We start from the raw sequence: 13,908 nt of genomic DNA on the forward strand, positions 1-13,908 counted from the left end.
ATACACACCTACATACACAAACGCACTTGCTGAAGAGCAAAAAGCTAACGTGCGTTTGCCGGATGTGCTTTATGCTTCCCGGTTGCTCACGTCACCCCGCTCATGACGTCCTGCTTCTCCATTGGACTGATTTCACATGTGCTTCAGAACGTGGTCTCGCCAGGGGCTTTCCCAAAGCGTTTCGACACAGCTCGAGTTCCTGAAGGGGAACCATATTTATACGGCTTTTCCAGTAAAATATGATGGTTAACTGTAACTGTATGCTTTTGACAAATCTATAAAAATACTACAGGTAAATTCATTTTTTTCAAGTGCAAAAGTAACCTTGTCACTCAGTTGAAGCGGAGTCATATAAGTGGAGTGATTGTTATGGTAACCATACTGGTGTTTGTAAAGAATTGAATTAGAATCTAGATGAAAAAGAATCCTTTTGTACATCATTTTTTCTAATATATTTGAATAATATGGCAAAAAAGATATAGGTCTATAGTTATTAAATCATTGGGGATCCTTTAAGCAGAGAAATAATTTTAGCTAGTTTTAAATCCTCTCGCACAACACCTCTTCTACAGTGTCATTCAGGTATAGATGCAATATTTAGAATTTTGCTTCAAAAATGATTAGAATATATTTTTGTGCATGTTCCTTCATGTACCCTCTTCCTCCTTCAAAAACAGCAGCTATGTATGAGTATATAAGAGAGGCCCTGTAGCAGGGGGTCATCTGGACTTTCATTTCTCCTACATATGCCGGATTCTTATTTGTAAAAACGAACAATGAATTGTCCCTGTATTGATTATGGTAGACTCAAATCAAAGTTAAATCCCATCACCTACTTCTACTGGAGCAACATAATAACTGGACTGCATTTTTGCATTGTGTGCAAAATTAAACCCAAATTTACTTTGCAAATGCACATTCAAACCTCATCTGCCTCCAGGAAGAGGATGATTTGAAAACTCCCTGACAGGCACTATGTATATAAAGTTATGCTGTATAGCTTAGACAGTACCCCATTCAGTTCTAGTCATTTCTTAACTCCTGTGGAATACCGTCACTGTTCATTGTACTATCCTGCACTCATATCAAGCCTCCTTTCAGCTGTCTGCTGGAATGTTAGAAACTTTGCCCACACCCAAAAAGCCTTGTTCGGGTATCAGAATTCTCCCCTATTTCTTCTTGTCTCCTTGGAGATTAAAGATGCAAGCAGGCACAAAACTTGGAAAAGTGTTTATTAAAGCATCAATGCACACACAGGAGTCATCCCTTCTAGTATCTAGGTCCAACTTCCAACCATCTTTACACTCCCTGGGACAAACTTTTAAAATCTTCTGAGCTTGTGTCCCATGGTCAACTTATAGATAAAGCAATCACTCATGTATTAAAATATATTAACATACTAGGCACTTTTCATGGAATCATCTTTTCACACATAGAGACACATAAGAACCTAAGAAAGTTTAAATATACTTACCAGATGGAAAATAATGAGAATGTGGCAAGAATCTCAAAGTCATGCTGTCTTTTTCCTCTCCCAGTCTTCAAACTAAGTATCAGACTGTGGTGGCCAAGTTCAACCTCATCTTCCATTTGTACATGCTTCCAGAAGACATCGTCGCTGACCAAGGTACACAATTCACCCTACAGCTGCAGAGAGAGTATATGTAGCATCTGGGTTTACCTCTCTCCAGCATCTTATGTCCAATGGGTATGTTAAGAGAGTGGTCAAGGAACTTGGGAAAACTTAGGAACTTATACAAATTTATTAGTCCACTATTTCCATAAGAGGTCATGTCAAAATAATAGCTAAGAGATAGATTTATTTCAGCTTTTATTTAATATATCAGATTTTCAGTGGGTCAGTAGTTTACATAATCTTTGTTATTACTTGGTGGCAATGCCTTTTAAATGCGTGAATTTGAATCAAACACTTGGGGCAGCCTTCCAGAAGCTTCTTACAATACTTTTCTGGAATTTTTGCCCATTCATCCTGACAGCCCTGGTGTAACTTAGTCAGGTTTGTGGGCCTCCTTGCTCAGGCATGCTTTTTCAGTTCAGGCCACAAATTTTCTATGTGATCAGATCAGGGTTTGTAATTTTCACTCTAATACTTTTTTGCCTTTAATCCATTTTGTTACAACTTTGAAGACCCAGTTGTGACCAAGTATTTACTTTCTGGCTGATGTCTTGAGGTGTTGTTTCAGTATTTCTAGATAATCCTCCTTCCTCATGATTCCATCTATTTTCTGAAGTGCACCAATAAAACACTCCACAGCATGATGCTGCCACCCCATGCATCACAGATGGGAAGGTGTTCTTTGGATTAAAAGCCTCACCTTTTTTCCTCCTTACATAATACTGATCAGTATGGCCACAGTTCAACTTCTCTAAAAGGCTGATAATTACCTGCAAACTCTAATCTTTTTTATGCCAGTCTTTGGCTTCTTTCTTGCATGACAGACTTTCAGGCCATGGTGATGTAGGACTCTCTTAATGGTAGATGTACATACTTTGGTGCCTGATGCCTCCAACTCCTTCACAATATTTTACGAGGTTTTGCCTGAGTTGCTTGGAGTTTCCCATTGTATCAAGGGCAAAAAGGCAATGTCTAAAGGCGGCCCTTTTACAGCCACAGATGTGCTCCCACTAGTAATTATTACAACTGTCCAATTAGAAACTTCTAAAAGTGATTAAAAAAATTTCTGGAATCTTCCAGACTGTTTAAAGAGAGAGTCAACGTGGTGTATGTAAAATTTACACCCAGTGGAATTCTGATATAGTGAATTGTTTTAAAATGATCTCTAATGTGAAAAAAGTAGATGCCCTAATTGACTTGCCAAAAGAAATTTATGGTAACATGACATGGGTGGAGTTGTGAAAAACTGAGATTGAATATCTTTAGCCAGGGCTGGACCATGCTCTGCTGATGCCCTATGAGAGATTTTACATACCTAAACTTAAATGATTGCAATTCATGAATGCTTTAGACTACAGGCCTAATCATGGTTTCTTTTAAAAGAAGACGCTTAGCAGTTTTTTTTGTGAAATGAACGCAATTAGCAATATAACTGAAATTAAAACAACATTATAGAGGCTTAAGTTTACTTTAAAGAAAATACACTGCACTTAATTTGCACTAAACTTAAATAAAACAAAAAATGGCACACAGTGTCTGTGACAGTTCTAAAAGAGGTTCTAAATAAGCTCAAAATAGTAAATAAACATCAATGGCTGACATGAACAGTCGTTTGTGATTCTTATATTGCTCCTTTTCTCGTGTGGCACGCCTCTGTCATTTTGTGCCCTAGGCAACTGCCTATGTCGCCTGTGCCACGGGCCGGCCCTATCTTTAGCCTACTGTACATGTATGTAAATGTTTGGCCTCATTTGTAAACAGAGGTACCATTTGTAGACAAATGGTTCAGACTCATTTTTGAGGTCTGGGCCTCAGTCCACATACATCTATAGCTCAAGCCACCAGTAGAAGACAAAAATAGTAAGCCACTGCAGAAGGTACTAGAATACATGCTGGGAGAGAAAGTGTGGCTATCAACTCGTCTTCACCTTCTGTTGAGAGACTTAGCAATTGTTATATCTGGTAGACTGAGAGGGTTATGGAGAACATGAAATATCATCAACCCCTGCCATGGATGTGCTGAACTCCTTGATCAACTAGGCTGTCAAAAACACATGCATGTGGGCATTCTTCAAGTCAACCTTCAACAGAATTCAACATGTAGGCCCCAAAGACCTGCTTGGCAAGGCCTAGCTGACAAGACCTTAGTTTCCAACATTGTTTTCCCTAGTTATTAGAACACCTTGGTGGCTTCCTCCTTGAATAGATCTGCTGTCCAAAATGGACAAAGACAACTGGCAACTCTGGCCACGTCATCTGTGCCTACAGGGTTGGCTTCTCAGAACTGCAAACTAGCAGTCCAGGAAACATTCTCGACCCAAGAGCCCATAATGCCTAGGCTTGTTTGCCCTCTCATGAATGGTGTGGTGTCTGTCTGTGCTGCTGCTACCGGGGCATCACCACGCACTTCTTCCAGGTTCAAGAAGGTTAACTTCGTTAAGGTTAACCCCGTCCAGCAGTGTGAGTGTGGTGATCATCTGTTAATACCATTCCGTTTGGTCCAAAGGCAAGTCCTGTTCCTAATTATATTATTGGCATACATTATATAGATCTCCACTAGTTACATATATAACTGTGGTTCCTGTCATTAAGAAAACAATGGACCCAAATATAATTGCAGCACAGATTTATTTTAGTGTCAAACTATTCTAAAATACTAACCACCTTAGGACCCACTTGGGAACCACAAGTTTAATATAATTGCTATAGTGCTAGATTTCACCTAGTCTTAAGAACACATAACCTACATTTATAGTTCACTCTAGCAAGGGCCAGGCATACAGCAGGTCTAGATGTTGTAGTTTGGTACATCATTAGGATTTAATTGTTACCACAGCCCCATCTGCTGGTTTCCTAAAATATATTAAATACATGTGAAAGATACACACACACACACACATAGATAGATAGATAGATAGATAGATAGATAGATAGATAGACTGATCAGCCATAACATTAAAACCACTGATGGGTGAAGAAAATAACACGGATTACCTCATTACAGTGGCACCTGTCAAGGGGTGAGATATATTAGGCAGCAAGTGAACAGTCAGTTCTCCAAGTTGATGTGTTGGAAGCAGGAAAAATGGGCAAGCGTAAGGATCTGAGCGACTTTGACAAGGGCCAAATTGTGATGGCTAGATGACTAGGTCAGAGCATCTCCAAAACAGCAGGTCTTGTGGGGTGTTCCTGGTATGCAGTGGTTAGTACCTACTAAAAGTGGTCCAAGGAAGGACATCTGGTGAACCAGCAACAGGGTCATAGGGCCCAAGGCTCACTGATGCATGTGGGGAGTGAAGGCTAGGCCGCCTGGTCCGATCCCACAGTAGAGCTACTATAGCACAAATTGCTATAAAAGTTAATGCTGGCTATGACAGAAAGGTGTTAGAACACACAGTGCATCACAGGGGCTGTGTATAGGGTTGCGTAGCCACAGATTGGTCAGAGTGCCCATGCTGACCCCTGTCCACCACTAAAGGCACCTACAATGGACATGTGAGCATCAGAACTAGACCATGGAGCAATGGAAGAAGGTGGCCTGGTCTGACAGACCTTGCTACCAGTGCCAGCTCAGCAAGGCTCTTGGGCCCTTGAGCAAGGCTCTTAACAAAAGAAGCTTCTCAGCTTCCTAACAAGCTGGGACATGAGAAGTCATGAATTTTACTGTAATATATATGTGAAAAACAAAGGTACTTTCTTTCCTCTTTCTAAATATAAGGCCATACATATATTACAAATTATACTAGAAAATGAGGTGATTTTTATAATAATATTTATAGCATGGCATATATGATGTGTATATACTTTTTCCATATGGGTTGACTTAAGTTGAACACCATTTTAAGATGATTATAGCTTAAGAAGACATTTTTAATTAGATTAGAATTTTGGGCCAACCACATGGATCAGCAAAAATTTATGTAGCCCACATTTGTTGCTTATTTGTCTATCAAGCCATTGTCTCCCCTTTTTTTATTTTGCTTATATTCCCTGAGCAGAAACATAGCCTATTTTCCCACTCCAATGAAATAATACTTCAAGAGATGTAACTTAATGTTTACTATAACACATTGAGTTATATGAAGGGTAGTTTGAGTAAAGTCGCTACTCTCCTACTCTACTTCTGAGTTGTTGAAATCATCACCAGGTGTAATGGCAGTCACAATGTTTTTATTTAATTACTTTTTCAATAAAAATTTATGTTACATACCTATATTATATAATTTGTTTCTTTGAATAAAACTATAACACACACTTGTTCTTTACTCTCTTACAGATTGACAGCAAAGTCATCATGCTAATGGAGGATGTAGAACTAGGTAATTACCTTCCTTCATATGGGGACAGGATTGCTCTGTCTTCGAAAAGAAAGCTGGGTCTTTTTGACCCAGGGAGAATCTGAAACTTAGAAATAAAAAAACAAACAAGGAGGAGCCATAAACATCAAACAAGAGATGCAGGGAAAAACAGTCAATGTGAAATATTGAAATAGGATGGGTTCAAGAAAAGTTGTATAAGCAAAGTTGGTATTAACATCCTGGCAGGCCTTAATGAAATGCTGCAAGAAAGGAAGGCCTTATTCTTTCCAGATGGAGAATCTAGCAATGGTCATGAATCTAAATATGTCTTTGAAGTTTGGGACTTCATGCACAATCCTCTCCCCAAGCATGTCAGTGTTGAAAAGATATACAACACTGTCAAACTCCCCATGTTGCGCTTCTACATAGCAACTCAACCAAAACTAGTGCAGAACAAAGAGTCTGGTTATAATCCTGACCAAGCTTGTGATATCTTAGAGTCTGATTCAGTGATATGTGATGACTGTTTAAGATCTCAATCGCCGTTGTCATACCACGACCCCCGGTGGGGTTTTAATCTCATGTTGAACCAAGTGTGTCATCCCTGCGTCACCAGCTGCAGCATCCTCTTGAGTGTCTGGTTGAACCTCTCGACCAGGCTGTCGGTAGATGGACATCATAAGATGTTTGATCTGCAACAGCTGGCACAGATCAGACATTAGTTTGGATACAAAAGGCATACTTTGGTTGGTTAGAAGGTCCTTTGGGATCCCAACATGGCTAAAGAGGAGCAAGAGTTTTCTGGCGATGTTCCGGGATGTGGTTTTACGGGAGGATGTACTCGTTGCCCCGGGCAGATTTTGGGTGAGGCCCTATAAGGTCCATGCCCAAACCTCCACCTCCATGCCTGGCCAGAGGAAACAGTCCTTTAGCTTTTCTAGGGTGTCACAGGCCCCCAGGTGTCTGCCTAGGGAGTGTGAGTAGGCCAAGTGCATCAGAAGCTCTGGCTTGAAGCGGGGAACCACCAGGAGATTACAGGCTTGGCCCTGTCGCTTGGTGTGGTAGAATAGGAGCCTGGTTGGGCCTCTGATTTTCCTCCACCTCCACAGAAGACACAGGGTTAGCAAACATTATTTTGTGACTCACTTTCCGGCGTTGTCCTCCTCCTGGGCCAGGTAGGCCAGCCGGACCCAGGCCTGGTTCTGCCGTGGTTGTCTCTGGAGTCTTCTGGTCCCCATGGCCTTCCAGGGAGTGGTTAGTACCGTGGGGAACCCTGGCCAGTCTCTCCCCAGGAGCAGGGGCACCGGTAGCTCTGGCACCAGACCTACCAGCAGCTGCCATTTGCCAGAGCAATTCTCGACCCAGACCTCGGCAGCGGGGACCTCCCGGACATCTCTGTGGACTTGGTAGCTCGAGACAGGACCACTGGCCTGGCAAGGGTGACCGTGTGTCCAGGAAGGCTGGGGGGGAATGCGCTGTCTAGGGGCCCGTGGTGGAGAGGGGGTGTGGAGGGCACAGCTGGCTAACCAGGGTTTGTTGGCTTGGTGGGGGAGTGGCAGGTCTAGCTCAGTCAGCATGGGCTTGTCAGGTGGTGAGGGGGCAGCTTGTCCCAGCTCTCCTCTCCCCATTGTGACTAGGGTCAGGGCACCAGGGTGCATTATTCCTGCAGGGACTGGGAGTAGGGAGTGTAGTCTTCACTGCTGTCTTTGGTCTCTGAGAGAATGAGAGAGTGGCACTCACCTCACAGTGTCTGCCATGCCCTTTTATATTCTCCTGCCTTCTCCTGCCTTCTCCACCACTGCTATTATTGACTGCCAGCCGTGCTCTGTTTCCTCGCCCCACCTTATAGCCATGTGCTTTCTCACTGTCCACAACAATGGTGCTGAAGTGGCGCTGTCCCTTAAGCAACCGGTCGGCAGTCGCGTGAGGAGCATGTAGTGGTTTTAGTGTGGAGGCTGTAGGTCCACCATCACATTATGATCAATATATTGCACAGACAGTGGACCAAGTCCTTAGCGACAGTAAAGTGCCCTTTGAAATACTGCGAATACTTGCAATATTTGCAGTGACCTGAGGGCATGCTTTCTACAGTTTGTGAGCTGCCAAGAGGGGAGATATCCTAAGTCAAACTTTAGATGACTTCACTACTATTGATATTGATGACCTTTTTGAAAGTCATTCAACAGGTTTGAATGCAGGAGGAGACTCAATGCTTCTACTTTAACAGGAATTCTTGATGAGATATCTCACAAGAAGCTTGTGCAAAAATCAATGTCTTGCTAGAGGGAGATAACACAACAGATGTCAGTCAGTTGTGTGGAACTGACCAAAATATATTGACCTGAATCCAATGGCAAAAAAGTGGTGGGAATGTTAAAGTTTCCAACAGAAATTAATTCAAAGCAAGCAGAGGTTGCCACATACCTGAAAAGGTACATCAGAGAACCTGATGAAAACAAGATATTTTTTTGGTTCTGCACAGGCTCTGATTTGGCTCTGATTACATAGGCCAGTTTCACAAGGAGCCCAATTTAATGTATCATACAATTTAATGCTCATACAACTCTCAGATAGCTATGATAATTTTCCTGACTTCTAAACTAAATTTAAAGCCATTCTGGAGAGCAACATTTGAGTGACAGACATTGTGTAGTAATGAATTATTTTATTGTAGCCAGGACCAGGCTTATGCACACATGAGGAAACGGAACTAGGTCAATAACTTGAGGATAACGACATGAAGCAAAAGGCTCAGCAAAGTCAGACAGCAAAACACTGAATATTACTTTGCACCGGACAAAAGACACACAAAGGTTTAAATATACAAACTAATCAAGGGTTAAACTGAAAACAGGTGCTAGCAATAAGGACACATGATGGAAATGACCAATAACAATACAAGGGTAGAGACAGGCCATGAACCAAAACAAAACACATGTGGAAATGTAATCACACATGAAAACACGAAAGTGAGCGCCGTAGCGCTTCAGGCTGTCATGTGTTTTTTATAATTTATTTATAATATTAAGATTTTAAAATATTGTTTAATATAATATTATATTACAGTAATATAAAATAATAATATTGCCATATATATATATATATATATATATATGTGTGTTAATATATATATATATATATATATATATATATATATATATATATATATATATTTGTTAATATAAATATATATTATATATTTATTAATATATATTAATAAATATATATATGTTTATACTATTGTACACAATAGTGTTATGCACAGAAATACTACATAGAATATTCATGCAGAAAATAATAGAATAAAATAATAAAATATATGTTACATGTATTTTATTGGAACATATGTACATACTATTTGTATGGAGAGCTTTATGTTCTGTAGCTATTTTGGCCTGAAGTTTTGTATTAACTGTTTTGTTTAATTTATACTGGTCTCATATGACTTATTCCCTGTCTAATAATTGATGTCATATGTGTGATGCATTTGAAATGTTTATTTTGATATCAGTATCAAAGAATACATAGATAAAACACACCAAACTAGACTAGGTGATTTTTTTTCTAAGCTTCAACTGTCCAGGTTGGGTGAGTCTGTGCCCATCGATGCTATGTGCCCATAGCATCAGTTTAATGTTCTTGGCTGACAGGAGTGGAACCCAATGTGGCTTTCTGCTGTTTTAGCCAGTCCACCTCAAAGTTCGATGTTTTGTGCATGCTGAGATGTTTTTTGCCCACCACGGATGTAAATAGTGATTATATGAGTTACTATATCCTTCCTGGTAGCGCACACGAATCTGGCCATTTTCCTCTGACAAGACGCAAGGTGTTTCCACCCACAGAACTGTCGCTCACTCGATGTTTTTTGTTTTTATCACCATTCTGTGTAAATATTAGAGATTGTTGTGTGTGAAATTCCCAGGAGATCAGCGGTTTATGAAATACTCAAACCAGCCCTTCTGGTACCAATGTCTATTCCACAATCCAAGTCACAGAGATCACGCTTTTTCTTCATTCTGATGTTTGATGTGAACATTAACTGAAGCTCTTGACCTGTATCTGTATGATTTTATGCATTGCACTGCTGCTACATGATTGGCTGACTGGATAACTGCATAAATGAGCAGGGGTACAGGTGTTCCTGTTAAAGTGACCCGTGAGTGTATATACAGTATTTTCTAGTATCTCATTTCTCAACAGTGTACACATCCACAGGAGCATCCCAACCATTTTCATCCATAAGAAAAAGTACAGAGCCAAACACAGTTTTGTCACAGGGGTACTGGCTCTCAGGCATGCAATCCTCTTTACAACTAGTGACCTCTTCTGGGACAACAAACTTGAGTTTGTCCTCCCCTGCACCATAAATCTGCGGCATACAGAACATTAGAATTGGGCATCCTCTGTCCATCCGTTGGCTTGGTTTTGATCTTACTTCATGTTAGTTCCATGTTCTCACACCTTTGTCTAGTTCGTCCTACAATAAAATAAAATGTAAAACTTGCAAGCAGGGTAAAAACAGTTTCAACCATATACAGCAATATTCACAAGGTTTGATACCCAAAAACCTCACTTTTGTGTGAAAGGTGATGCATAATATTCATAACTGCCTTCTGTAATGTAGGATACATGTACCTAATTACACTCCCCTGTTTCATGTGTGTGTGTGTGTGTGTGTGTGTGTGTTTACTTTTGCTGGTCTACCCCTCTTCATTCCAAGTGTCTGCCTTTGGTGTAAAATCTGTCTATATCTGGATAATGGTGAGGAATCAGAACTATATAAAATTTTTGTCCAAGAAGACACCAGAGAAATGTTCATCATCTCTTAGCATCTGAAAAATGTCAATCCAAAATTGTCCACTTTGCTTACGCAGGATGCGGATATGAAATAGTCCGCTATTAATCGGGGGTCGTTGTTTGTATTATACACCTCCCTGCACATCACACATGCCATAAATCATTGGGCGCACGATTGCTGCAATGACGGTATTAAAGGTGCTGAGCACATTGGAGTTCCACTCCTTCAGGGTCGGTCATTTTGATTATCATTCTTATTGTCTCCTGTGAAACCACATCTTACATTTCAGCTGACCCTGAGTGCTTATTTTATGCAGCCATGCCTCCAAAAATCAATTTAACATAATCGTAGTATATCTTGTAAAAAACTTTATCTGTGAACCAATTTTGTATTTGTTTAACCTTGAAGCAATGTTTATTAAAATAAATCCCCTATAAATCATGTATGCATGAGAACACCAACTCTTGAAGACCTAACTAATACACACAGGACCAAAGGTCATTACCTTTTGCTCCAATTAACAGACTAGAAGACAATGCCATTATCCAGGGCTGGCTGTGTTTTGGGAGTTGGAAATCTTGTTAAATGTGGCCAGGCCAAGGTGGGAAAACATAAATTGAGAGAGCCAGACAGTATCTTTAGCATAGAACGCTGTCCTTTCCATCCTAACCCTGCTCAAGACTGACCTTCTCCTTCCTGGCTAGGTATCACCTTCACGAATGTTCTTCTGTCAAAATTTTACTCTTACTCATTTACCTCTGCCTCACACTCCAGAAACTGACAGGGGCAGCGGCACAGGCTTCTCTCCCATAAATGACTCTTCACACCTCTTGTCATCTAAATTCTATGCTGTTATTGTTGCCTCTATTAATCTTCTTATCTTATGAAGGAAACATCATAGAAGGGCTGGACATTTTCCTTAATCTCTACCCTTAAACCTCCCTTCAGACAGGTCCAGTCCTCCTGCCTTCTTTCTTGTACTCTTTTCACCTGATCTTTAACCACTTCCCTCTGACACACAGGCAAAAATGTTCTCCACTTGGACCAATCTTTCTCAGCTCTAGACATCAACATTACTTTGTATCATTTACTTTCAACCTCCACAACCCTTCCCTGCTCACTGCAAGCTGTTTTCCCTCTAGACCTGCTCTTTCTGTGAGGTTATGTCCAAACATTATTGTTCATACCATAGCTCTGTAGATAACACAACTCATTCTCTCCTTCCCATTCCACAGAGTGAGCTGCTGTATATCTGGTCATCTCTCTGAAGAACTCTCTGATCACAGCATCTGATTATGTACAACACCTTGGTGTAATTTCTCTTCTCTGATCATGTTGCTGACTTGGTCATGTAGGTTTCTGTTTTAGAACATCGGGAGGATCTGATCATTATTATCTACTCAAGTACCTGTTTAGTCCCTTTGACTGAGTTACTGCAACATGCTTGTGGGAGGTCTTCAGATTCCAAACCCCTGCAACTGATTCAGAATGCAGCTGCATCACCCAACTTCTCCCTGACTGCTCTTCCCACTGCATCTCTCTTTTCTTCTTTAACTTTTTGCAGCTGTACCTAGCTCTCACACTAATCCTCTATAACGGGAGTTTTATCTTCATTGTATTTTTAAACCCTGTCCAATTTGTACTAAAGTGAGGATATGGTTTTTCATCCACTTATGCTGTATTTGTTAGTAGATTAGCTGCCTTTCCCAGCATGGATAATTGCATAGCTGAAGATATTTCCTTAGATATCAGAAAGTAAGTTCTGACTTGTGAGGATATTAGATTGAAAGTATACAAACTGACCCTATATTGCAACACAGTATGAAACAACTGTGTAAAAGTAATTTTGGTTTATTCTTTATGTCTTTCAGGTATTTTGATGTTTTGCCTGCATTTTTGGATCACATACCTGGATCACAATGGAATTTGGACCATCAAAGAATTTTACCCACACTGATTTCTATCTAATTGGATTTACCTCTCTAAAAGAATACCGAAGACTCCTTTTCATTCCATTTAGCATAATGTTCATCTTTGCAGTCACCACTAATATCGCCCTTGTGTTTGTCATTACACGACAGAGGACACTTCATTCTCCAATGTATGTGCTGATTTGTTTCATAGCATGCGTGGATATATGTGTGCCATGCTGTGTTGTCCCACGATTGTTATTTAGTTTAGCATCAGGGATCAATGTTTGGCCTCGAGAATTATGTCTGATCCAGATGTTTATTGTTCACTATGCCTGCAGTTTTCAGTCCACAATCTTGTTTGGCATGGCTGTAGATCGCTACTTTGCTATATGTATGCCACTACGGTACAACGATTTCATGAGTTTCACTAATTGTATGATCGCTACAGGTATAATTATAATTCGTAATACATTCATTATAACAGCCATGGTTGCTTTAGTTGGAACACTTAGATTCTGTTCCTCTAATGTTCTTTATCACGTTCATTGTGAACATCAGCTGGTGGTCACCTTGGCAAACCCTTGTGAAGACACCACAAAGAACTATTTAGCTGGTCTGATCAGTTTCTGTGTGCCAACTATTGACTGCATTGGCATTGCATTTTCCTACATTACCATATTTTTTGTGATTTTCCGATCAGCTGCAGGAGATTCACGCAGCAAAGCCATCTCCACTTGTACCACCCACTTGATAGTTATCTGTATTACCTACTTCACCTCCATGGTGGCCTTCTTGGCCTACAGAATCCAGTCAGGACTTACATCTGACCTACGTATCCTTATCAGTCTCGGATATCTACTTGTCCCTGGTATCTGCAACCCAGTAATCTATGGTATCAGAACTAAAGAAATACGGGAACAGTTTATTAAACTTCTTAGACTAAACAAGGTTGATGCGTTCTGATCACCATCACAACAATGTCTAGATATCCTTATATTGAAAAAAATGTGTATCATGGATAGAGTGACAGTTTTAAAGACCTGGGAAATCAAGAAATATATTGGCAATCAGTAGCTAAATAATTACACATTGCAATGAAGGCCATCATACAATGAGTGGAACAGAATTATAGAGCAACATTATTAAATTAATTGTAATAATTTCTTTTGCATCCAGTGGTGAAACTATTTTATATCTGTGACCGATAGCTTACTTAAATAATTTTGGGATTTGTGTAAAAAAATTATGGATGATTAAAAACTA

General features: G+C 40.2%; 1 protein-coding gene across 1 annotated transcript; it reads left to right on the top strand.

Annotated features, from left to right (window-relative positions):
• The first annotated feature begins 11,249 nt into the window (after window positions 1-11,249).
• LOC128320530 (olfactory receptor 52P1-like) lies at window positions 11,250-13,908 on the top strand. The gene has a single exon (XM_053240447.1). It carries the CDS (start codon window positions 12,652-12,654, stop codon window positions 13,606-13,608), a length of 957 nt encoding a protein of 318 aa, XP_053096422.1. The 5' UTR covers window positions 11,250-12,651; the 3' UTR covers window positions 13,609-13,908.

The sequence above is a fragment of the Pangasianodon hypophthalmus genome, chromosome 15 (assembly GCF_027358585.1).
Source record: "Pangasianodon hypophthalmus isolate fPanHyp1 chromosome 15, fPanHyp1.pri, whole genome shotgun sequence".
Taxonomy (NCBI): Eukaryota; Metazoa; Chordata; class Actinopteri; order Siluriformes; family Pangasiidae; genus Pangasianodon; species Pangasianodon hypophthalmus.